Here is a 27,093-nt window from a genome sequence, read left to right as displayed (position 1 = left end):
GAAAACTGAAGTGCTATTCAGAGATTGGGCGGATTGCTTTCTTTTGAAAGTAAACGCTTTTTGAAAGTTAATGCAGAAATCCTAAGTGTACAACCTGATGAATTTTTGTAAATGTAACCAGCACACAGATCAAGAAATAGAACATTCCAGGACCCTACAAGGCCTTCTTATATTCTCCCTGTCACCTCCACCCCCACGAAATATACTGTAGTTTTGCCCAATTTGATCTTTATGTAAATGAAGTGGATTAACCATTTTTAATTACTGAACTGAGGCTGTATTTGCGACTTAATGAGTGTACGGGTTAAATAGTGTCCTTCCAAATTTAATGTCCACTGGAACCTCAGAATGTGACCTTATTTGGAAACAGAGTCTTTGTGAATGTAACCAGTTGGGATAAGGGCGTACTGGATTAGGCTGGGCCCTAAATCCAATGACTGGCGTCCTTCTCAGAAGCTCATGTGACGCCAGATGGACATTGGTGTGGTGCAGCCACCAGCCAAGGATCTCTGGCAGGCACCCGAAGCCAGGAGAGAGGCAGGGAACAGCTGCTTTCTCCCTCGGAGCCTCCAGAGCAAGCCAGCCCTGCCTGCACCTTGATTCTGGACCTCTGGTCTCCCACACTGTGAGAAAATAGCTTTCCGTGGGTTTTCAGCCACCTAGGTTGTGATCACGTGTTCTGGCGGCCCTAGGGAACTAACAAAATCCATCTCTGGGACTTTGCGTTAAGAAAGAGTGAGCAGGAGAAGATTGATGAGACTTGTCCCGGTTTTAAGAGTGGAGCAAGCACTGTTTCCGTTAAACAGGTTTAAAGTGGGAAAATGACTGAAAGTCACTTTGTTGGTTACCCTGCAAGGAGAGCCCTGCATTTTGAACCTACCAATTACAGAAGCAAACTGTTGGCCTGTGAGAATATCAGAATCTTAAGTGTACGGCAGGGCAGTGAAGGTAAAGCCTTGCCCAGATTTCTTTCCTGCACTGTCCTTTCCTACCAGGCTCTTGTTTTCTGAGTCGAACGTCCCCACGCACATTCACCTCTGGGAGTGGGTTCTGCCGGGAAGTGCCTCAGATCCCTGACGGGGCCCTGTCCTTAGACCCACCACAGCTCAGACGCCCCCAGGTGATTGCTCGGCCTTGGAGTAAGGAGAGCTCATCAGAGTTCAGAACACAAAACCACACATTCCGACTTGTTCTCTCCTGCTGCCGGTCTTTTCTCAGGCCCCCTGTGATGGGGTAGAGACGCGGGCCCTGTGCCATCCTCTTGACGAGTTTTCAGTGTGCCGGGAATCCGTGTCTCCCAAGTCCATGTGATAAGTGGAACCAGCCACTTGCAGAAGTGGTCTGCCTTCATTTCCTTTTTTGAGGGTAGTTAGAATTTCATGTTTTCCATTGATGCCTTATCACTACCATGTAAGTGTGATGCTTTCTCCATTTCTAATAATTCTTTTTATTGGGATACTTTTCTTACACTGTTAAATCAGCACGATAAAATTCAGGTTTCCTTTAGCTGGGTACGTAAGGACATTTTAAGTGTAGGTAGGTGTACATCCAAAATTTATTATTAATCGCTACATTTGTTTGCTTTTGTCTGTTATTGGTCTTACACATTTTTCTATAAAATCACATGGTCATATCTTGACATTTTTATATGAACATTGTGCGTTCGGTCAAACTGGAAACCTTGCTTCCTGCTTTTGGTGCAGCGTGCTTTATTTTCAGATTCAGTGATGTATGCTCAAAACCAATACTGTGATTCATTTCTTATTGTATGTTATAATTCAAATGGAAAACAGTTTTTCAAAAGGAAGTCAGGTGCTTTCTATGATAGCTGAAGAGAATGTAGTTGAAAATAGCGATCGATAACAGGGAGCTGAAATGCCCAGAGAAACAACGGGGCAAGAATCTAATCAAACAGAACTTTGAATACTTGGTTAATTGAGGATATGCTCAACTGTAACAAAATTAAAGATTGTATCATTCCTGCGGAGACCTTTGAGAAAGAGCTAGAATATCCATTCAGCTGGAGAGATTTCACAGTGAATTAGAACCGGAACAGAATGATTTATAATATAAGCCTATCAGGAAACTTAGCCAATCCTTCTTTTACTCTGTTGCCCGGGATTGTTTATCCTTTTATTCTTAGGTTATTTCCTTCAGGAATACGTATTATCAGAACATGAGGCAATGTTGGGCCTGTCAATTATTCAGTAATCATTCAGCGGTTCCCGAGCACTGTGCTTGTGTGGGCTCCGGTCTGATGAACGTGAACCCAGAAGCTCAGGCTGGCCGGGTAACAGGGACTAAAGTTCCGTGATGAAGGTCAGCCGAGGATGCCTCCAGAACACACGGGCTTGACCCTGCATCCAGAGGGAGGCCACAGGCATAGCATGCTTGAGTTTTGGAAGATGAGGAGGAATTGAGGGAGGAGAGGAAGAAAAAGCAGGACTGTGTCGTGCCGGGTGAGCCGCATGGCCGTGGCACGGTAGTAAGATGCGTGGGCTTTTGAGGGGGCTCTAAGTCACGAGGGCGGACACTACGGGACCCTGGAATGCCCTGTCAGAGCCAGGCTTTATCTAGGGCAGCGTGGGTCCCCTGAAGGGTTTACGTGTACTTTATTTGTGGACCACACATTCACTCCTTTTGAAATTTACCATTCTGATGTTTTTGTGGCTTTCGATTAATAATTTCATGGATTCCTCACTCCCTTCCCCCCCCCCCCCCCACTATACAGCTTACCTGTTGAATTCAGGCCATAGTGACACAAGGTAGACAGAACTGACTTTTGTCTTCTTGTTCAGATCCTTAATACAAGAGAATGTTTATAATAGTTGTGAAGTGAGCAGAAAGCTGTTTTGAAATGTTTTATGTTCTTTATGGCCAGTATTTTTGTACATCCTGTAGAAATATGTCATTCCCCGTATATTTTTCAGGCGCTTGTGAAATTTAGGGTGTATGAATTCCTTTTTGGGACTTGTGTGGACGTCTTCTCATTATTATTACTGAAGTAAAGAGGAAATGATATCAGCAGATGTGCGGAGCTTTCATTCGCACTGAATACACTATTCATTTAGACAAAAAGATCATTTCTCAATTCAAATCGGAATATTCTAATTTAAGGCCTAAATCAGTTGTGTCATAATCTCTATGGAAACAAAGCTTTCTTCTGTGTGGCAGTTGCGTAAGTAACTCATTTCCCCTCGTAGATACACAAATTGTAGATGCAGATGCTTCTTTTTCCATTTTCTCTCAAGAACTCTCTTAAAATAGTAGACACTTTCCCTCTCTCTCTCTCTCTCAAAGGTAAAAAAATAAAATAAAAACGTTTAAAAAAACAGAAGCGACTTGAGCCAGTGATCTTTGTTTATGTGGTTTGTAACATTTAAAATATCTGTTCAAATTTCCTGCTTACATGCCTTCTTTAAAAATTGCTGGAACCTAACAATCCTTGATGAGCTTGATTTCTTTTCCTAGCTGAATTCTGATTCAGAGGGTTGAATTATCCCGCCCAGTAGTTAGCATATTAGCATCAGCTGCGTGTGCAAGGCTCTCTCCATGTGGCTTGTCTGGTTATTTCTTCCTCATCTTCAGGCATTCTTTATATATCGTAAGTATGAGTCGGTCATATGTTTTGTAAATACCTTCTCCCATTCTGTGTCTGACCTTTTCTTTTTTCTTTTTTCTTTTTTTTTAAGTTTATTTATTTATTTTGAGAGAGAGAGAGAGAGTATAAGGGAGTACGAGCAGGGGAGGGGCAGAGAGAGAGAGAATGAGAGAGAACCCCAAGCAAGCTCCATCCTCCACACTGAGCTTGATGTGGGGCTGGATCTCACGACTGTGAGATCAAGACCTGAGCCGAAATCAAGAGTCAGGCACTTAACCGACTGAGCCACCCAGGTATCCCTATGGCTGACCTTTTCATTCCCTTACTAGGGTCTTTTGATGAACAGAAGTTCTTAATTTTAAAATGTAACTTATCAAGGTTTTCCTTTATGCTTAGTGCTGTTTATGCTTAAGAAATCCCTGCCTAAATCAAAAAGAATGAAATCTTGCCATTTGCAACTATGTGGATGGAACTGGAGGGTATTATGCTAAGTGAAATTAGAGAAAGACAAAAATCACGACTTCACTCATATGAGGACTTTAAGAGACAAGACAGATGAACATAAGGGAAGGGAAACAAAAATAATATAAAAACAGGGATGGGGACAAAACAGAAGAGACCCATAAATATGGAGAACAAACTGAGGGTTGCTGGAGGGGTTGTGGGAGGGGGGATGGGCTAAGTGGGTAAAGGGAATCAAGGAATCTACTCCTGAAATCATTGTTGCACTATATGCTAACTAATTTGGATGTAAATTTTAAAAAATAAAAAAAAGGGCGCCTGGGTGGCGCAGTCGGTTAAGCGTCCGACTTCAGCCAGGTCATGATCTCGCGGTCTGTGAGTTCGAGCCCCGCGTCAGGCTCTGGGCTGATGGCTCGGAGCCTGGATCCTGTTTCCGATTCTGTGTCTCCCTCTCTCTCTGCCCCTCCCCCGTTCATGCTCTGTCTCTCTCTGTCCCAAAAATAAATAAAAAACGTTGAAAAAAAATAAAAAAAATAAAAAAAATAAAAATAAAAAAAAAAATCCCTGCCTACTCCCAAGGTTACTCTTTTTTTGTGGTTTGGTTATTTTTATGTTTCTCCACTCCATTTCCCTCCCTGCCTACTGTAGATCATCATTTTTATGTGCTTAGTATATGTTATTTCATTTTGTGTGTTGTTATAAAGTATGTATTGTTGTTATGTGCTTATTATATATTTTTAATTTTTGTAAATGGTATCGTATTACAGATCTCATTCTGTTTCTTTTTTTGCTTAGCGTATGTTTTTAAGATCCAGCATATTACTGTCTCCTGGTTAGATATACACATATTGCCTGCAACTCTGCTACTGTGCAGAACTCTGGACAAACTTCTTTGCACATATCCCTTACAGATCTTTGTTAATAGACCCCAAATTCTCACTTCTGGGTCATAGGGTATACAGGTACAGGCATTTTTGGCTTAACCTCAGTAATGGGTTCCTGAACATCACATGCTCGAAGTGAAAAGTTCAACTAGGAGCCATTACTTAACTCGTCTCAGTGGGAAACTTTGACAATTTGTTATAAGTCAACTCAAACCTCCAACCTGTTTCCTAAAGCATAATTGAGACTAACTGAAGCCCTCTACGCAATAATATTGTAACACGTTAGCACGTAAATGCTTAAAACATCGCTTTCTGATCACCAGATGTTGTGGGTATTGACAAGCGGCTGCTGTGGATGCAGTGATGAGAGCGGTTTGCCTGCCCTCCTGTACGACCCAGAGGAAGGCAGAGGAAGGCAGAGAGCGGCCGCGTGGAGGGTGGTGCTCGGAGGCCTCCTTTGCACAGCAGCTTCGGGAGATGCACGTCCCCTTTGCCACTCCGTGCTTTCCAGAACGCTTGTACGATTTGACTGCTTGATGTTGTAACGAGGGTATTTGGATTCTAACTTGAGACCTTCCTGCACATCGTTTTGTTAAAAATGTATTGGACTTCCAGTTTCTGGATCTGCACATAAGGAGCTTGAGAATCACCGTTTTGTCCTAATGATAAGTAAAAAGCTGAAGAGACCGAAGAATCAACAACTCTTTTTTTTTTTTTTTATGTTTAATTATTTTTGAGAGAGAGAGCACGAGCATGAGTGGGGAGGGGCAGAGAGAGAGGGAGACACAGAATCCAAAGCAGGCCCCAGCCTCCGAGCCGTCAGCACAGAGCCCAACGCGGGGCTCAAACCCATGAACCGCGAGATCATGACCTGAGCCGAAGTCGGACGCTTAACTGAGCCACCCAGGTGCCCCATAGCTCTTCTTAAATCCATAAGGGAAGACACAGTGGCCCCAAGATTGGAGAGCCCGGAGAATACAAGGAGTCACTGCCTACCAGAGACTCAGGAATGGAAGCCACTCAGGAGTGCTGGGGTAGGAAAGCCTGGGCTGTAATCGATAAATCGTTGGAGGCTTAATGCACCAACTCTGAGAGAAGTAGAACCTTTCGAGGGACCGTGACATGAGAGGAGGGCGCACAGTATTGTGAGGTTTGCCTCTGGGAGTTTTACAAGATTCCCATGGTGAATATCAGAAAGAAAATATGTTGTCTACAAGAAACTCCCTTTCAATACAAAGACACATACACATTAAATGGATAAAGATATGCCATGCTAACACTAATCAAAAGCAAACAAGTGCAGCTGCACTAATTTCAGACAGAGCAGACTTCCAAGTAAGGAAAGTTATCAGGGAGACAAAAGGACACCGCGTAATGATAAGCAAGTCAGCTCTCCAAGAAGACATAACAACCCTTTATACGTATGCCCCCAACAACAGAGCATCAAACCGAGTGAGACAGAAACCAATAGAACCGTAAGGAGAGATAGACGAGTTCACTATCGTAGTAAGGAACCTCAACACGCTTCTTTCAGAAATGGACCTATCCAGCAGGCGGAAAATCAGTTAAGGACGTAATGGAACTCAACACCACCATCAATCAACTGGATATAATTGACATCTACAGACGACTTCATCTAACAGCAGAGTACATGTTTTTCTCCCACTCAAGCTCATATAGAGAGCATTCACCAAAATAGACCGTGTTCTGGGCCATTACACTGTAACAGATTTGGACGAATAGAAATCCTACAGTGTCTGCTTAGACCACATTGAAATTAAACTAGTAATAACAAAGGTAACCAGAAAATCCCCATATATGTGGAGGTTACTCAACACACTTCTAAATAACACATGGGTCAAAGAAGATATCTCAAAAAGAAATTCAAAAATGAAAATTAAACACAGCTTATCAAGATTTGTGGGATACAGCAAAGCAGTGCTTAGAAATTTGTGGCGTTGAATGCATATACTAAAAAAGAAGATTGATCTAAAATTAGTAAACTAATGGGGCGCCTGGGTGGCTTAGTTGGTTAAGGGTCCAACATTGGCTCAGGTCATGATCCTGCGGTCCGTGGGTTCGAGCCCCGCGTCGGGCTCTGTGCTGACAGCTCAGAGCCTGGAGCCTGCTTTGGATTCTGTGTCTCCCTCTCTCTGCCCTTTCCCCGCTTGTGCTGTCTCTCTTGCTCTCAAAAATAAGTAAACATAAACATTTTTTTTTTTAATTAGTAACTTAAGTTACCACCTTAGGAAACTTGGGGGGAAAAGGAAGAGCAAGTTAAATCCAAAGTAAGCAGAAGAAATAATAAGAATTAAAACAGTAATTAGTGAAATTGAAATCAGTAGAGAAAAATTAATGAATCCAAAAGCTGGTTCTTTGAAAAGATCAGTAAGATTGATGAGTCAGGCTAGCTAAAAAAGAGAATAGACACAAATTCCTAATATCAGAAATAAAAGAGGGAACTTCACTACAGATCCCTTGGAGGTTAAAAGGGTAATAAAGAAATGCTGTGAACAATTCTGTGCCCACAGATACGACAACCTAGATGAAATGGACCAATTCCTTGAAAGACACAAACTGTCAAAACTCACACAAGAACTTGATGATCTGAATAGGCCTAGATCTCTTGAAGAAATTAAGTCAATCATTAATAGCCTTCCAAAACAGAAAGTACCAGGCCTATATGGCTTTACTAATAAATTCTACCAAACATTTAAAGAAGAAATTATACTAATTCTTTACTATCTCTTTCAGAAGGTAGAAGCAGAGGGAATACTTCCTGACTCATTCTGTGAGGCCAGCATTACCTTGATATCAAAGCCAGATTACAAGGAAACTATAGACCAATATCTTTCATGAGCATAGATGTAAAAATTCTCAACAAAGTATTAGCAAATCAAGTAAAAAAAAAAAAAAGTATCGAAAGAATTATATACCACAACCAAGTGGACTTTATCCTAGGTAAGCAAAGCTGGTGGTTAAACATTAGAAAATCAGTTAATGTAATCTAGCACATCAGTAGCCTAAAAAGGAGAAATTACATGATCATATCAATAAATGCAGTAAAAGCATCTGAAAGAATCCAAAACTGATTCATGGTAAAAACAAAACAAAACTCTCAGTAAACTTGGAATCGAGGGGAACTTCCTCAACGTGGTAAGGAAACCCTGTAGCTCACATCATACTTAATGATGCAAAACTTGAAGCTTTCCTGCCAAGATCAGGGACAGGGCGATGATGGGTTGCCTCTCACCACTCCTTTTCAGCATCATACTGGGTGTTCTTGCTAATGCAGTGAGACAAGAAAAGGAAATAAAAGGGGTACAGTTGGGAAGGAAGACCTAAAACTTTCTGTTTCTAGATGACATCATTTATGTAGAAAATCCAAAACAGTCAACAGAAAAACTAGCTTTTGACAGACTTAATAAGTGATTGTAGCAAGGTGGCAGGATACAAGGTTAATTTAAGTCCCTTGCTTTCCTGTATACTAACAACAAACAAGGAGAATTTGAAATTAAAAACAAATCATTTATATCAGTACCTCCCAAAAAACGAACAAAATATTTATTAGTATAAATCAAATACGTGTAGGATCTGTAGGAGGAAAACCACAACATTCTGATGAACAACATCAAAGAAGGGCTAAATAAGTGGAGAGATATTCCATATTTGTGGGTAGGAAAACTCAGTATTGTCAAGATGTCAGTGTTTTCCAACTTGATCTATGGATTCAGTGCAATCCCAGTGAGCATCCCCAGCAAGTTACTTTATGGTTATTGACAAACTGACTCTAATGTTTACATGGAGAGGCAAAAGACCCAGAATAGCCAGCACAATATTAAAGGAGAAGAACCAGGCTTGGTGACTGACAGTTCCCGACTTAAAGATTTACTGAAAGTTACAGTAATTGAGACATTGGGGTATTGGTGAAAAAAAATAGATCAGTGGATCAGAATAGAGAGCCCGGAAATGGACCCACATAAATAGAGTCACCTGGTCTTTGACAAAGGAGCAAAGGCAGTACAATGGAACAATGATAGTCGCTTCAATATATGATGCTAGAACAATTGCACATCCACGTGCAAAATAATGAATTTAGAGACCCACCTTATTTGCTTCACAAAAATCAACTCAAAATGAATTACAGACCTAAAAGCAAAATGTAAAACTATGAAACTTCTAGAGGAGAAAATCTGGATGACCTTGGGTGCGGTGATGCCTTTGTAGATACAACAGCAATGAATAGATAAAACATCCGTAAAAGAAATGATTGATAAACCGAACTTTATTAGAATTAAAAACTTCTGCCCAATGAAAGACAACATCAAGAGCTTTAAAAGATGAGCCACAGACTGGGAGAAAATATTTGCAAAAGATGTATCTGAGAAACCACTGTTGTCCAGAATATACAAAGAGCTTTAAAGAAACTCAACCGTAAGAAAGTTGAAAACATAGCAGCCAAACAAAAACATGCATAAGGATGTTTATAGTAGCTTCGTTCTTAATTGCTAAAACTTAGAAGCCACCAAGATGTCCTTTAGTAGGTAAATGGATAAACGGATACATCAGACAGTGGAATGTTTTGCAGCACTAAAAAGGAATGAACTATTAAGCCATGAAAGGTGTGGAGGGACCTTAAATGCATTTACTAAGTGAAAGAAACCAATATGGAAAGGCTACATACTTGTATGATTCCAACTATATGACAGTCTGGAAAAAAGCTAAACTCTGGAGACAAAAACTTAAGTGGTGGCTGGAGGTGGGAGAGATGAATAGGCAGGATTTTTAGGGCAGTGAAAACACTCCTTATGATATTATAATGATGGATGTATATCATTATACATTTGTTTGCATCCCAGAATGTACCACACCGAGGGAAGCCTAAGGTAAAATACGGATTTGGGCTGATTATGATGTGTCAGTGTGGGTTAATCTTTGGTAAAAAAACAAAACAAAACAACAACAACAAACTACCATTCTGGTGAGTGGTGGTGATGATGGGGAGGGAGGGCTATACATTATGAGGGTAAAGGATATTCCTTACTGTACCTGCTTTTTAGTTTTGATGTAAACATAAAACTGCTGTGGAAAAAAGTCTTAAAATGTATTGGGAGGATGTTTGGAGGATGTAAACATACGTTTTCCTATAGAAATACCAGGTAACTTGTGCTCAAGGTTTTGCCTTAAGACCCTCAAAAAGAGTATCCCTGGCAGAACACATCCTCCCTGGGAAACTTTGTCCTGGGCCATCGCCGCTCTTTGCAGTGACAGGGGAGGCAGGGATTATCTGAAGCTTGGGGCCAAGGCCCCAGCCATCCTCCCCCCTCCAGCCCCCATCCCTAATCTTCTTGATCCGAGGCCTCCTCTGCCTCGGGGCTTCTTCACGTCCTCTGCTGATGTCAGACCTTTGCCCTGTACTTCCTCTCTGCCCTGGGCTTTCTCCTCTCAGAACCCAAGTTCGGTCTTCTTTGGGACATAAGAAAACAACTTCTCCCTTGATTTTTCAGTGCTGGTTATTTGCAGTTTAGAATTGGACATAAGTGGTAGTGAAAGTATTCCAGAAAGAAGCTTTAAAGAACTCAGTGTTACTTATGAAAAACCGTGGAGGTCAGTGAAAATACTCGGGGAGCCCTGCGACAGGGCTCCTGTGGGAGATGGTGCCCCCAGCGGGGCCGCGGACTGCGTCCAGAGGGTGTCCTGCTCTGATGCAGCAAGGCGGTCGGGCGGTCGGGCTCTGGCAGTCTTTCTCGAGTTACCGTTCAGTCTGGAAACCCGCTTTCTGGCCAAAGCCACGTGGGTCGCCGCCACACCTGCTCAGGATCTCTTGGCTGCTGTAGAGCCAGCGCAGGGGGGCCGGGGATGCCTGTGCGGCCCCTTCCGCTAGCGCCGGTAGATGCCCGCTGTGGCGCACTTGGCCGGGTCAAGTCCTCCTTTCGTCCTCACGGACACGGTTTTCTGGGCGAGGCTGAGCGGAGTGGAGAAACTTGCCTGAAGACACACAGCTGCTCAGGGGCCAGGGGCCAGAGTGTAACCCCCCATCTGTCCAACCTCGGGAACACTGGTCATGGGGACTGTTTGGGTGATTCTGCACGATCCGTTCTATCATGGGCGTGGCCTTGTCAGCGTAGTCCCATCGGGTGTCTTCGAGGTGCATCGGCTGACCCCGGAAAGCCTCGGAAAGCCGTCCGGGTGCCAGCAGCAGTCAGCGGGTGTGCGGGCAGCCGGGAGCCTCCTGAACGAGGCTCGCTGTCATCTGTGCAGCATGTGACATGGACACCGGCGATAAACGTAACACCCCCACCCAGTGAGAGGCAGGACGCTCGTTTGTTAACTTACAGCCGGGAATACTTCTTGTCCGTGCCCGGATCATCTATACCCGCCGGATTCCGTTTTTCTCCTGGAGGGAGTTCTGAGCCTCTGGCTCCCCTGCCCCGGCGGCCTGTCACCCCCTTCTCATTCTGACAGGATGACGCTCAAGTGATCGGCTCCTCTTTTCTGAGGGGTGGAGGAGAGGTGGGTCCTCAGCCTCCGAGCTGTGACACCTCAGATGGCCGAGTTGGGATGTGAGGATTCTTACGTTTCAGGGACACATTTAAAAAAAAAAAAAAAAAAAAAAGCTTAAGGCTGGGTTATCTTACAATTGGCTGTTCTCATTTTTTCTGTTCAATTTTCTCGTTTCACCTTCAGAGGCAGTGTTCCTTCAGGGTTTGGGGAAAACCTTTATTTGTCCGTTGTTCCGAGTCCATGAGTATGATATTTAAGACGTAGGTTCTATTTCTTACGTTATTTCAAGGCAGCGTGAAGTTAATGGTTCTTATTAGAGATTACCTTAGTGCTCTGAAAGACACGGGCTCTTGGGAAAAATGCAGTTTTAAAAACGCCTTTCAGGGGCGCCTGGGTGGCTCAGTCACTTAAGTGTCCGACTCTTGAGTTTGGCTCAGGTCGTGATCTCATGGTCGGCAGGATCAAGCCCCGCGCTTGAGAGCCTTCCTCTCTCTCTTCCCTCCTCCGTTAGCATGCACACACATGCGCGCTCTCTCTCTCTCTCTCAAATAACATCAAAAAATAAAAAATAAAAAGAGTAAAAATGCCTTACACGTGTGCATGTGTGGCAACTTGTGGTTTCATAGCAAAAGCTCCTTGGAAAACCTTTTCTGTGGATCCTTTAGAACGTACTGGGCATTTCCTCACAGTCAGGCATTACGTTAAACTCTTTAAATAGTTCACTTCATCCAGACACCATTTTTTGCTGAACAATATGGGTTTGGGAAAAAAGGACCCCCGAACAGTTTTGCCCTGGCGTGTGACTTGATTTTAGCATTCAGATGGGGAAACATAAAAGGCCCCTTGTAAATATTTGCCGTTTAAGTTGACTGAAGGGACAATTAAGAACAGGTAAGGAGAGAAAAAAGAGACACAAACAGTTGGGATAGATGTGGAGCCTTTGGGCCGCTCTCGGAGTACCTGGGAGAGCAGTCAGGAGCTCCGCTTCGGGGTAGGTCCTGGTGCCATCTTGTGGGTGGATCTGGAAAGGACCAAGCCGGCCCACACCAGCTTCTACCAGGATGCCTTGCATAACCCCAAATTTCCACGCGACAGTGAAATAAAACTGCAGGTCAGATACCAGAACTCTGGTCTGGGAGCCAGTAGATTTGATTACGTCCTGTCCGTCAGGGGGTCCTGATCACCCTTCCTCCCAAACAGCCCAAATCCACGTACTCGTCTCCATGGCAACTCCTGGGCCAGGCTGCCGTCCTCTCTCACTTGGACTGTGGAAGCCTCCTCACTGGTCTCCTTGCCTTTGCTGTCACCTTCGCATTGTCCATTCCCCACTGAGGATCTGTTTAAAAGCTAAAGGGGATCCGTTTAAAGAGGCCTATTTAAAAAATAAAAATTAGAGGGGGACACGTGGGTGGCTCAGTCGGTTGGGCAGCCGACTTCAGCTCAGGTCATGATCTCATCATCCATGGGTTCAAGCCCCGCATCAGGCTCTGTGTGCTGACAGCTCGGAGCCTGGAGCCGGCTTCAGATTCTGTGACTCCCTCTCTCTCTGCCCCTCCCCTGCTCACGCTCTGTCTCTCTCAAAAATAAACATTAAAAAAAATTTTTTTTAATAAAGATAAAAATTAGATCCTATCATTTCCTTGTATAAAACTCCCTAGTGCTTTTTATGAAATTCAGGATAAAACCCAAGTTTCTTGTCCTGGCTTCGAAAGCTCTACATCTTTTGGCTCCTGCCTAGCCACGACCTCATCTCCTCCCTCTTCCCTGTCCTTTCCTCGAATGCTCCCCGTGCCCACCGTGGGTCCCATGCACCCCGTGTTCCTCTGTCTGGCACTCCTTCCCCTGTTCCTCGAATGTCTGGCTCCTTTATCGTGCAGATCTCCTGTTCCACATTGCTGCCGCAGAGAGGCCTTCCTGGACTCTGATTCAGAGTCCTGGTAGGTAGAGACTCTGAATCTACCTGGTAGATAGAGACACTGTCTGTCTTGTTCTCAGTTGGATGTTGAATGCCTGGGAAACCAGGGGCGAATGCTGATTTCTGGGTTCTTGGTCTTATTTCTCTAGATCGAGGCTAGGGTCGGGTGATTTTAGGCCTTCCCCAGTGGAGCACGAAAAGACCACAGGAATCCAGTCCCTGTGAATTGGGACTTGTTCTCACCATTGTCACTCACCGACTGTTTCACCACACTGCACTGAGCTTTAGTTTTTCATCAATGAGATGGAGTTAACGAGCTTGCCTGACTCATAGAGCAAGGACTAAATTGGATTTAAATAGGATTGGAAGCGGAGTATTGAGCACGTAATAGGCTCCCTCTTTCTCTATTAAAACTCTACCATGTTGTCATTGTGTACACTTGCCTCTTCTCCTCCTCAAGGCCAGGGGCGGGCACTTCTTTGCGCTCCCAGCATCTAGCTCTGTGCTTGGCTTAAAGCACAGTAGTAGGTAATCCACAGATGTCTGGATTAATTTTGACTCTTCCCCCCCGCCAAGAACTGGTGTCTCCTGACTCTTGCCTAGGTTGTGTTCTTTCGACCAAAAGAACTGGGCACTCTTTGCCCAGAGAAAGAAAGACAAGAGGGCCAGGCAAAGTACAGGGAAAATCTGGAGGGATAGGCTGGTTGAGGGCAAACTCTTGATTTATGTCTGTGCTGTATAGTTCCTAGGTTTGTATACAATCAATGTATTAAGTTGATCTCAGCATTCACTTTGTTTCTAATGAAGGGAATGTAGGAAAAAGACCACATGATTCTTTTGTGGCTCCTAGTACTCATTAGGCTTTCATAAAAAATCCTTCCTTCCTTGATGTCCCCTCATGAAATAAAGTATGCATGAAAATATTCTGAAAACTGGAAGTGCTGTGTTACATATACATGTGTATGTAGAAACTAGTATGACTGATTTCTAGATAAATGATTGATTCAGAAAGATGAGCTGTTGAGTAAACATTCATTCAAAAAGATTTCTTAAATGCCTACCATGTGCCAGGGACTCTTGGGTGTTGGAAGTACAGCAGTGAATAAAGCAGATAAATCCCTGTAGATAGATCTTACATTCTAGTGGGAGAGACAGAAAATAAAGAGGATAAATAGTATATGAAGTTTTGCAAATGACGATTAAGAGCTACAGAGGAAAAAAAAAAAAAAGCAGGCAAGGGATAGGGAGGGTTGGGGGAACAGAAATTTTAGGCTGGTTAGTATCATGTATCTCTTTTCTTTCCCACTCCCACCCATGATCCAGATTCCTAACCCTAGTTTGGCCTTCTGCTGTCACTTGTTTTCTTGTTCGGTTGTGTTTTTTAAATTTTTTAAATGTTTGTTTATTTTTGAGAGTGAGAGAGACAGAGCGTGAGCCGGGGAAGGGGAGAGAGACAGGGAGACACAGAATCCGAAGCAGGCTCCAGGCTCTGAGCTCCAGACAGAGCCCAGCGTGGGGCTCTAGCTCACGAACTGCTAGATTATGACCTGAGCTGAAGTCAGACACTTAACCAACTGAGTCACCCAGGTGCCCCTTGCTGTCACTTGTGAATGTTCGGTCAGTTAGGCAAACAAAAGAAATCTGATAGGTGGTTTGTCAAAATTTCTAATTATTTATTTCATGTTTCTGTCAGCCATATTTACAAATATTACCTTATTAAAATACAAATAGACTTTTTACAATCTCTCTTTAATAATAAATATTAATAAATACATAAATATTTAAAAATCCAGAAGACTAAACAATTTGTACGATTACCAGTAGCAGCCAGTGAATATACTCTTATTTCTATATTGTCTAAAGATAACAATTGCTTTTGAAGCTGAAAGATTAAATCAAACCTGTGATATTAAAATTGATTTAAAAATGACTGTTCCCTTTTAAAATATTAACGTGCACAATAAATTATTATTAAAAGGGTTGCGACTTTGAAGCGTTAGGTCAGTTTGATCGTGATTTTCATGCACGAAAAAAGGAGGAATACAAGAATTCTATAGTTCTGATCCCCTTTTCCAGAGCAGTTGGGAAGTTGTTTACTTTTTAAGGGCTCACTGCTGACGTCTGCTCACTGAGTAATGTCATCACATTTCCTGGTGGTGGTTATTTTGGGGGGGTGGGGGGCAGTGGTAAGTAGTTGTCCAGCTCTGCTGGGACACTGCTCAACAGAGGTCCTGAGAGCCGGATATATCCCGTAGACAGGATGTAAGGTTAAAATGCAATCTAGTTAAGTAAATAAAGTAAGTGTTCAGTGGTCAAATAGAGCTGCTGAAACATTAATGCTTTAAAATGATATCGGTAAAATCATGTTGAGGCAAAATTAATAGTCTTTTAAAAACCTATAACTTCTTTGATTTCTTAAAATTAATGCAGTGGTGTGTTATTTTTATAAGTTGAGATCATAAAGTTACACCGTCCTTTGTGAAAGTTATTTCATAACCCGCTTTTGGTCTGGACCGTGTGCTCAGAGTTGTTTTCCTGGGAAGGACGAGGCTTTGTCCTGAGCCGTTCACACTTTTTATCCTGCGTCTCAGCTTGTCACCAACACTAGATGCACATATACGTGGATTTTTTAAAACTTGCTAGTCGCTAACATTTTTAAATTTTTATGAATTACTACCTTCAACTTAATTTTTCTCCTCCTGGTTTCCTTCAGTTCGTATTGTTGACTTTCTCAAACTTAGTGATTTGAAAGCTTGGTATATTTACTTCATTCTTGTTTCACGACAAAAGAATTTAAGGCTACGAGTCTTGCCTCTGAGTCAAATGTAGCAGTATCATGTAAGTTTTCATTACGTGATAGTCTCATTTTTATTATTTTCCAGGTACTCTATATGTATAGTTTGCATTTCTCTCTCTGACCCAGCAATTACAAGTTAATGGGTAAAAAATTTTCAGGGTGGGGGTATTTGTCGATTTCGTTTAAACTTAACGTTTTTAATTTCTGGTTTGGTTGCATTATGGCTGAAGAGTAAAAGCTGTACCATTTTTACTTTTAGGAATATGTTTCAAGGTTTTCTCTGTGACCTAGAATATCATATGTTTTTATGCTATTCACAAATGTTTTCCTTCTCCCCTTTCAGACTTTCTTTTTTATCTCCTGGATCCTTCATAGCCAGTTTCATAAGTGTCCTCTGTCAGAGGCTACAGGTCCCAATTCAGGTCAAGGACACAAGTGCTGCCTGCGATGGCAGCGGCGTGCCTGCTGTTGGGAGGTGGCTGCTTTCTCCTCTGAAACTGCCCCCCATACTATAGAAAATCAGCGAAAATGATTTCTCTTCTCTTTTTCCTGTCATCTTCTTCCTTCTTGTATTTTCCAAGCAGTAGGTCCGTATCATTCCTTGTTCTTTCATTCATTCATTCCTTTAAACTTTGTAAAAACCAGCAAGAAACTCATCAGATTGGTCTCTCTCGGTGCCTCTTGCTTTCCTTCTCGGTGCACCGAGGGAGAATGAGGATTTAGACCAGACCTCTCTTTTAAGACTCTCCTGGCCCTCTGGGATCACGTCTCAGGACGTCTGGCCTCAGTACCCAGCCGTGCCCCTCACCGACAGGCTGGCCTGCAGGAGGATAGGCGGTGCCGTGGGAGGTCTGTTCTCCTCGGCCTTCCGCCCTGTCACGGAATCCCCCTCAATCTTAGTCTGCAGTAATGGCGGCCCTCATTCTTCTTAGGCCTTCTGAGAGATGAAATTATTATGAAGCAAATCAGACACTAAGCTGGTGTCCCGTGACTGGTAGACATCAGCTTTTAGCAGTGAAAAATAAACATGGACCCCCCACCACCACCACTGAGCAGGATTTGTTCCATGTGTTTACTGTAGGGCAGATCACCACCTGCGGGGAGAGACTGGAGGTGGGCAGTCAGGTAGGAAATACCTTGCGGGAAGGCTCCTACATCTCGGTCTTCCACTGCAGATTTTTTTTTTTTTTCCTGTGGCATCATACCATCACCCGGAGGCCTGGTGATCCCCCAGTACGTACAGTGTTTCTGGAAATGTGTATCCTCTGGGTAGCAAGTCAGTGCCAGCGTCCATCACTTGGGGCTGTATTTCAGCCCCACGTTCCTGCTCCCTTGGGCTCCTTCATGAGGTGCGCAGACTGGCCGAACCTTCCAGGGGCCCTGGGTTTGCAGCGAGATCGCGGCTGCCACTTGCTGACTGGGTGGCCTTAAACAAGGTACTTGGAACCTCGGTTTTGCAGCTGCAAACCTCACTGTGTTACGGTGAAGATTCAGCGAGATGACGGATGCTCAGCTCTGGGCGTAACACCCAGGATAAGCCCTTCCGTTGGCGCTGTGATGGTCGTGACTCATTGGGGTTTGGTTGTGACATTTATCTTTGTGCGGTCTCGTTCTCAGTTCTCAAATAGATAAGCAATTATTGACGAGCGCTCTGCTCCCTGTAAAACCCGAGTGTCGACTGCTTCTCAACCGGGTTTCCTTGGCTCTGCTGTCGCACGGTTCTAACAGCTGGATTTCACTTTCTTTGTGCCATTTTGGATGTAAGATTTCATTGTCCATTAGGGGAAAGATAGAAGGAAACACTGCTCGTTCAGTGTCTCATTTGGGGGGGACCTTTATATTTCATGTCATCTTTGTAACAAACGAGAAATTTAGCCTGAGGAAGGTGGAGTAAATCACTTAGAATCACACGCAGCTAGGAAAAGAGCCAGGATCAGACTCCTGTTACCTCTCCCTCCATACTCCTGCACCTTTCCTGGGCTTTATAAGCCAGTCCCTGGGAATCTGTCTAACAACTATTGAATTTATGTAATTTTTTCTCTGGAGTAGAAATTTTGCTTTCATCTGTGGCACTTACCTTTAAAACAATCTTTTTAAAAGCACATCTTTTTCTTACAGGTAGCCATTGCTGACGTGCAGTTTGGCCCCATGAGATTTCATCCAGATCAACTCCAGGTAGAAAGAAACCATGCTGTGCCCTAAACATATTGATTTTCTCCAAAGGGGGAGGGTGAGGGCCTAACGTTGAAAATAGTTTCCTATTTTACATAATGGTATTGGTTCAACACTAAATTTCCTAAACCTGATCATAGTACTCTAGTCATAGAAGAGAATGTCCTTTTCTTAGAAACACACATTGAGGTATTGAGAGAGGACGAGATGTCTGCCACCTACTTTGAAAGGTTCAGCAATAAAAGAATGTGCATCATTGTGGGGGGTGGGGAGCAAAGGGGGCAAAACGTTAACTTTCTGTCAGAAAGTATCTATGAATTATCAAATCCAAAATGTTAGACAAAATCACCAGTTGAAATTGAGCTCCAGAGTTACTTGATGCGTCTGGCACAAAAACCATGTTCACCGTTAACATTTCTAAAACCTGTGCAAAGCTACTGGCAGGAATGTGCTCTTAGTTCTTTGCATTAGTGGTATTTGTGCCCTTGGGAAAACTTCGAGGAGCTAAGCCTTGGGGGACAGGGTTTCTGTCAGCCTTGTAGTGTCCTTCTCCCAGGCTGCCTCACCTCCACCTCACCACTGTCGCCCTCATGAGCCCGTGTGGGTCTGAAGGGACAGAGTAGGGTGCTCCTGCACCAGACCCGGGGTGTGGGGGTGTCGGCAGGACGGGGGAGACGCAGCGGGCACGGGGACCACAAGCCGTCGTCCCGGGCAGAGGCGCAGTGCTGTCTGTTGCACCTCGTGCTGTTCCTGCGTCCCTTAACTGACAGTTTGTCCTTTGCTATCGATCACAACTTTATTACTTTTGTTATTGGAACGTCGCTGACCTACGGCGCACAACAGAGTGATTCAGCGTTTGTATCCATTCAGAAGTAGTGGGCACTGTGGCTGGCTACCGTGTGTCCCATATGTTGTTCTAGATTATTAACTGTATTCCCCCTGTGTCCATCGTGTCCCGGGTCTTATGTATTTTATGACTGGAAGCTTTACCTTCTAATCCCTCTCCCCTAAGACAGATGTCATATGATTTCACTTACGTGTGGAATCTGAAAAACAAAACAAACCACCATCACCACCAAAAAGCAGAAGCAGGTTTATGGAGAACAATCTGGTGGTTTCCAGAGGGAAGGGAGGTTGAGGGGTTACCTGGTTGGTTGTGAGCTGTTATATTTTGAGCTACCTGAAGTCTCTTCTCTTATCATCAAAGTAATTTTTTTTTTTAACTTGGAGGAATTACATAAACCCTTGAGTCAGAACGTTTAATTACATTATTTAAAGTTTTAAGTATCTAAAAGTTTGACTGAAATATTAGTCTTTGTCATTTAAGGACTTGTCTAGTTAATTTACTATTAACTAAAATAAGTATTTGTGTTTTCATTGAAGTAGTTTCAGGATAAAATGCTTAATCAAGCTTTTGTTGAATTCTGACAGTGGGCTTATTCGCTAAAGAATAAGTATAGGGCCCATGCAGTTGGACGTCCAGACAAAAGCAGCTCAAATAGCACTAATTTCGGTCCCTGAGTTACCTGGACGAAGATTTCTATCAACAGATTATGTTCACATCTGTGTGCTTGCCGTCCGGGCCCCGGGAGCTTTCTGTGGCGTGTTAAGAAATGACAGTTCTAACAACTTGTTTTTTTAAAAAGTGTTTGCACTTTTTTGATTCAGGTACTTTTAGTGTTTACCAAAGAAGATAACCAGTGTAATGGATTCTGCAGGGCGTGTGAAAAAGCAGGGTTTAAGTGCACAGTTACCAAGGAGGCCCAGGCTGTCCTTGCCTGTTTCCTGGACAAGCATCACGACATCATCATCATAGACCACAGAAACCCCCGACAGCTGGACGCGGAGGCCCTGTGCAGGTGAGCATGGGACCCAGGGACCCAGGCCCGAGTAGCCCCCGGCACATGGGATGGTGAGCGCAGCACGTAATACGCTAGCTTGAATTCATGGCCTTTCGGGTGGCCTTCCACACATGTAAAATAAGACTAGGATGAGGACATCATTATTTCTGGGACGGATCTTCCTCTGTTTAGTTTCCTTTTACTTTGCTTTGCTTAAAATAGCAAAACAGAATTGAATGAAAACCGTCAAGGGTTAAGATGAAACCCCCTCTGCAGTTAACCGCAACCGTCACCTGCACGTTACTGCAACGGGGGCTCATAAAATTTCCCCGACGTTTTTAAGTTGTGAAAACTGTGAAAATTGCCCTCTAATGTTAGGTGAATGTGCCTTGTTTATAATACTTGCACAACATCAAACATGCGAACTGGGTTGCTCAATAGGAGGTTTTAGAGAAGCACAGATCGTCACGTGTATGTGACTCTACAAAGCTCCCCCCCCCCCCCCCCCATCCAGCTTCCGCTGGGGGATTAGGGCTTCCTGGGGAAAGCTCTTGAGCTTCAGAAGCTCTCCTTCCTGTTAGGCTCACCTTAATCCCCTTTGCCAGACTTCCCGCATTCGAGGGCAGGAATTGTCTTCTCTGGATGGACTATGTATGTCCTCCTCACGGTGTGGTTTTGTGTTCCGGCCCCATCCAGGGTGCTCCCTCGGGGTATCCTCTTCCAGGCAGTACCTCTGGTAAGCATGGCTCCAGCACTGACCAGCCCACACCAGGTTCGGGTGGACCAGCGGAGAGTGAGCGGAATAGCCATCTTCCCTGCTGTCCAGACAGCAGACGCTGACCACGTTCAGCAGACCACTGAGCACATTCCTTTCCTCATGGTTGTGTCACAGCCCCGTCCAAGAGTGTGAGCTTCAGGTTTCCCTTGCTAGCTGTGTTCTACCACGTCATCTCCATCTTGTTGCCTAAGAGGGTGGGGGGGTGGGGTAGGGTGGAGGAGCAACTTGTGCCATAGTTAGTGAATTTTCTAGAGGCACAAGCAGGATCTGATTTATTTCCCCGAGTCAATTTCATCTCGAGTCTGGCCCTACCTGATTTATCTCCCTTAAGATCATCCCTTTAAGAGAACCTGCCCACTGTGGAGTATTCCTTCAAGGAACTTTCCAGGCTGTCCCTCATGAACTTGTCCACTCGCGCTGTCTCCCTCCGCTGACATACACAGCTCACAAGACCTTAGCCCTGGCAGAGCTCCTGCCCTTCCTCCTGCTTTTGGGAGACCTAATCAGCACTGCCTGCGAAGGGTTTTTCACCAGTTGCCGACTTGTCTAAACGCCTGGCATTCATCTGTATCCCTCTACTGGGGAAATTTGGACCTCCTTACACTCCTTATCAGATGCTTTGCTGAAGGCCAAATATTCTGTGCCTGTGATATTTCTAAATCCACCGGTTGGGGAACCCTGCTTTGCAAGTCTTCTCAGTTCTGGGCATTATCTTTGGTATGAGAGCTACATAGGTAAATGAGACGGGGTCCTTGCCTCTGACGAGCTAACGTTCTGGTTTGCAGGGGTAGCGAGTGATTTCAGTACAGGCTTATAAGCGCCCACAAGGAGGTGTATACAGAGTGCTACAGGGCCTGTGTCAGGGAGAGCTTCACAGAGGATACTTGGGTTGAGTCCTGAAGGATGAGCAGGAGTTTTGAGAAGAAGAAAGAAAGGCAGAAAATAGAACCACTGTATGACCCAGCAATTGCACTACTAGGTATTTATCCAAAGGATACAAAAATGCTGATTCAAAGGGACACATGCACCCCAATGTTTACAGCAGCACTATCAACAATAGCCAAATTATGAAAGAGCCCAAATGTCCGTCGGCTGATAAATGGATAAAGAAGATGTGGTGGGTGTGTGTGTGTGCATACACACCCCTCCCCCCCCCCCACACACACACTCTGGAATATTACTCAGCAATCAAAAAGAATGAAATCTTGCCATTTGCAACAACGTGGATTTAACTAGAATGTATTACGCTAAGTGAAATAAGTCGGTCAGAGAAAGACAAGTATCAGATTTCACTCACACGTGGAATTTAAGAAACAAAACATGAACACAGGGCAAGGGAAGGAAAACTAAGATAAAAACAGAGAGGGAGGCAAACCGTAAGAGACTCTTAAATACAGAGAACAAACAGAGGGTTGCTAGAGGGGAGGGGGGGGGAGGGGCTAGATGTGGGATGGGCATCAAGGAGGGCACCTGTTGGGAGGAGCGCTGGGTCCTAGCCCTGAAACCGGTACTAACTTGAATTTAAACTTAAAAACAATTTTTAATTGTTAACTAACTTGAATTTAAACTTAAAAACCAACATTCCAGCTGGAGGGAGCCACATGTGTAGAAAGAGGCAGGTATACAGGGCTTCTCTGCTCAGTGCCCGATGGCTGCCGGGTCGGGCGGGTGTGGGACGTGGCTCTGGCCGAGGCTGGAGCAGCAGACAGGAGCCCCGTCACGAGGGCCTTGGGTGCTGAGCCAAGGGCGCAGTCTTCCCCCACTAGGCAGTTGAGACACTGCCGCGGTCTGTGCAGGGGAGCGTCTAGAGCAGGTGGGAGATCCGGGCTGCCGGCTGGACGGGCAGCGTAGACGGGCAGAAGGCGCTGAGGCGCTTCGACCAGTTGTGAGGCTGTTGGTGGCGTCCTGTCCGCACCTGATTTCACTGCCTCGTCAGCCTCCTGTCCAGAAGCCCACAAAGGTAACAGATAAAAGCCGACCACAGCCGTTCAGAGGCCGGAGTTCGGCTGATCGGTGTGTCAGAAGCCGGAGAACAGAGGAGGCAGGGATTCTCTGTATGCCTCTTACCGCGGGGCCTAACGGAGAGGCCTGTCCTGCCCCGGGGACAGCTCGTGCGCACTCCAGCCTCCGAAGCCCAAGGCCACAGGGCCACACGGCCCTAAGGGAACGGGCCGGGGGGAGGCTCTGCTGAGCCTGGGGTGCTGGAGCTGCGCTGACAGACGGACCGACGGCTCTGCTCAGAGGGGCGCCACCGCATCTGGGAGCGGCTGGAGCCCTGCCTCCGGCCCCCCACTCCCTGCTGCCTCTTCATTCTTTCCTTTCTGCCTCCACCGGGAAACCCAAGACTGCGAGCCAAGGAGGCGGGCAGAGATGTGGGATTTTCTGCCGCGTCGTGAGGAGGGGCAGCGGCCTAGGGAGCGTGGGACCGGCCATTCACGTGCCGCAGCTTCACGACCGCAAAGCGCACCAGTTCTCACGTTCGGTTAGAGGACGGACGAGGGCCAGTCGGGTCCACCCCGGGCGGCCAAGCCAGGCCTGCCTGCTGGCAGCGCCCTCGGAGCCCCGCGTCTGCTCCCCGGATCCCAGGAGGGCCACTCACGCCGAGGGCCTGGCCGAGGGGCGCAAGGGAGATTTCTGTGGCGCCCTCTGCTGCAGGCCCTCGGCCTGGCTTGTATCACTCCCGTCCAAGGACGAACGAACAGGGTAAAGAAGTGGGGGCCTGTAAAAAGCTGCCAAATAACGGTCGGGGAAAGAACAGCCTCAGAGACTGAGAACATGACTCGCCACGAGCAATTTGCAGAACCTTTCAGAAGACGTATGCCTGGTGCACTCAGAAGAAACGAAGAACTATTCTTTTGTGCCCCGGGAGCAGGGCTCTGTAATGAAAGGGAAGATTTTATGAAGGGAGGTGAAGGAACTAAAGCTGGGCGTGGAAACCCAGCGTGCGTTAGGGGAATTAAATCCGTGTGGAGTGCCGGACGCCTCCTCGCCGTCTCCGGACTCCCCCTGGTCTGCGGCTCATGGTTACCGTCGTAAATGCCATTTTCAATCTGAGATTCGTTCCACGTGGCAGAGAGAACAGTGGCGAAGTACGAGTAATGGAGTTGTACTTTTGTCAAATTTAACTCCTCGAAGGGCTTAGCTGTATTCTTATGTTAAGCCTACTCCTTCCCGACAACAGAATTTCTAGCGTTGAGCTGGGCCTGTGGCTGCCTAGAAAATACGTGCATTCCCAAGCTTTTCCTGCGGCTGGCCAGTGGGAATGCCACGTGCATCCTCTGGAAACTATCCTTCGAGGGAGAGTGCGTGCCCTTCTTCCTGCCGTCAGGAACGGGGAGGCTATGGCCCGAGCGCAGCATCCGTCTTGGATCATGAGGAGGGAACCGTGTGTAGGTGGTAACAGGGACACCTCGACAGAAGGAGCCAGCTGTCCAGTGCCACAGTGAGCCATCACAGCCCTGGACTGCCTACCTCCACACATCTTTTACGCGGGAGAAGACTCGTGTTGGAGTTTTCTCTTCCGCATAACCCAGTAAAATCCTAGTGATGCACCAGCTAGCCTGGTTTTGAGAGCCTCCCGGGGTGCTTGCTTGGTGTTTCAGAAGCTTGTGCTATAGACTCATACTCTCTCTTTTTCCTGAGTTCTTGACACCTGCCTTACTAATGTCTGGGTGTAAATGATGGTGTCAAGTCGTTTCTTTCTTCATTTTCCGGAATTCTAAAGTCAAGGGTATTATTTTTCAACCCAGGTTCCTTGACGTTTCTGTTTTCTAATCAGTTCTTCCTCCTTGTGGACCAGAAAAAGGCAAGAGTGCACGTATTTCATACAGTGTTAGCCCTCCTCGGTAGGTGTCAGCTTTCTTCCAGGTAAACATGGTCTTCCCCTCTGCTTTGTCCTGAGCCCATGCCCACACTCGTTCCTGCATCTGGAGTAGGTTCCAGAACTACTTCCTGACTTCATCTGTACATTTACCTGCTTACTATTTCTACCACTCACGTCCCTGTTTTTCTTCTAAAAAGGTGAGAGCCAGTTTGAGATGCCTGGCTACATACTTAAATTTGCCTTTTCTTTCTTGAAATCTTTGTGACAAGACAGAAATAGGAACACGAGTATAGTGTCCTAAGAAGTCACAGAAATACCATTCGTGAGTGCCTGTCTGTCCCTGTGTAAGATGAGTGATAGGTCAGTAGTAGGCCAGTTTTGAGAGGTGACCATGGCCTTGACTGTGTGAGTGTCTGCTGTGCTGTCGCCCTTCCAGGCTTCTCCAGCCGTTCCATGGAGAGCATGGCTGTTCTCCAGGCAGGGAGACCGCGGTGGGACCGGGGACCGGCACCTGGGTGGCAGACCCTGTGGTGACCTGTCAAGGGGGCTCTTCCGATAGAGCAGCCGTGTGGTGCCATTACAGTTGGCCTACTCTGGAGCGGACAGGCAGATGGAAGCTGGAGGAACAGAGTGGGCACTGCTAAAACCAGAAATGTTGAGAGGTGCGAGCCACACGGCCCCCGAGAGAGACTGGCTTGTCCCTAGAGCTGCGTGTCCATCCCTGAGCCACTCCATACCCACATGCAGTCTGCATCTGAGGTTGGGCTCAGCCTCCTCAACCTGAGTTCCTTGAGAAAATGAGGCCCCAGGGCCCTGGGGCAGGGCCGTGCAAGAGGGGACACTGCCACACCGTTCACTTCTGTATCGTCTCTGGCTGCTTTTGTGCCACAGGGGCAGTGTGGAGTGGTTGTGACAGAGTCTGCGTGGCTCACAGAGCCTAAGATACTTGCCATCTGGCCCTTTACAGAAAAAGTTTGCCAAACCGAGGTATCCACTGTGAGTGCCTGGTTAACATCTCTGATGCTGCTGGAATGGCTACGTTATGGGCCATCGTTGGGAGAATGGAGAAAGTCACTCGAGTGGTTTTCTGTGTTCTGTGACCCGGGAGTGGTTCTGTTTCGTGAGCCAATGGAACGAGGTCCTGCAGTAAGTCGTGGCCATTCTGTGTCCCATCCTGCCCACGTTCTCTAGGAGGTCACCACGCCCGTGACGGGGCTGGGGCCACGTGGGAACGGTCCGCTCTTCTGCTAAAGCCCCCGTCTGCTGTGAGTGTCTTCCTCCCAGCCCGGGGCCACGTCCCCTCTGCCTGTGGCATCACGGCTCCTCTCCAGGGTCCCGCGTCCCCCAGGGTAGGGGAGCTCAGGGCTGGGGCACAGCCCAGCGCCTTCTCTCCTGGGCACATTCATTCCACCCCGTCGTCTCCTCTCCTGGCTGGGGGTGCATCCCAGGGAGGCTGCTTCTCCAGGAGGGGTGAGTCGGTCCTCTGGGGAGCCTTTTACTCTGGAGGAGGGGGGGTTTCGGTGGAGCAGCGTCCCCTACTCTTCCTGACCAGTCCTCCATTCTTTTCTGTCTCTTCTTTCTGACGGATTCGGAGATCCTGCTACTTCTGAATTCTGCGGCTACCACTCTTGCCCACACTGTACCTAGGAACTCTCTGGAGGATGTAGGGAGCGGGCCTCTGGGCTTCGTCCCCACCGTAACCGCGGCTGTCAGTGTGTGGTAACACACATGTACTCGCGTGTCCCTTTGATGGCGAGAGACCGATAACCCCTGTCACATAAGCCCGAGGTAGGGATCGTTCTCCACCTGAGACACTCAGGTTGACAAAGGTCAGAGCAAGTAGCAGGCACGCCGTCTCTAGCCAGCTGTTATGTTTGTACTGCGTGAGCGTTCGGGTTACTCGTCCACGGAGTAGGGGCCTGTCCCCTTGAGGGAGGAAGATTGAGTAGCCAAGAACGGAAATCCAGAATGTGACCTGCTCCCTCTTCGGCCTCCCCCCAGCTTTGATTGTTCTTCCAAAATTTAAGGGTATTTTTTTTTAAGAAGTACTTTACATTTTTTAAAAATTTGTTTGTTTGTTTGTTTGTTTTTTAAAGGTCTATCAGGTCATCAAAACTCTCTGAAAACACAATTATCATTGGTGTAGTACGCAGGTAAGCCGTCACCAGTTTTGATGTTGAAGTTCAGGTGTCTGTGTCCTGCTTGCTCTTAGCAGGGGCCTAACAGCTTGCAGGCTGTGACAGGTATGACCTTTTTGGCCTTTTCTTCCTTCTTACTGTCTTTACCTCGCCAGTTACCTCCACAGAGGGACTTTCT

At 46.0% G+C, this 27,093-nt stretch overlaps 1 protein-coding gene across 2 annotated transcripts in view; it reads left to right on the top strand.

The window, feature by feature from the left end:
* PDE8A (phosphodiesterase 8A) overlaps positions 1–27,093 on the top strand; it is a 153,458-nt gene that overhangs the window by 53,709 nt on the left and 72,656 nt on the right. For both annotated transcript variants that reach the window (XM_060617567.3, XM_060617566.3), the window contains exons 2-4: positions 18,282–18,338; positions 20,004–20,194; positions 26,874–26,930. In XM_060617567.3, the coding sequence (XP_060473550.1) occupies positions 18,282–18,338; positions 20,004–20,194; positions 26,874–26,930 (305 nt within the window). The remainder of the gene's footprint in view (positions 1–18,281; positions 18,339–20,003; positions 20,195–26,873; positions 26,931–27,093) is intronic.

Source organism: Panthera onca, chromosome B3, assembly GCF_046562875.1.
Source record: "Panthera onca isolate mPanOnc1 chromosome B3, mPanOnc1 haplotype 2, whole genome shotgun sequence".
NCBI classification, from domain to species: domain Eukaryota; kingdom Metazoa; phylum Chordata; class Mammalia; order Carnivora; family Felidae; genus Panthera; species Panthera onca.
This window is presented reverse-complemented; position numbering and strand designations above follow the sequence as displayed.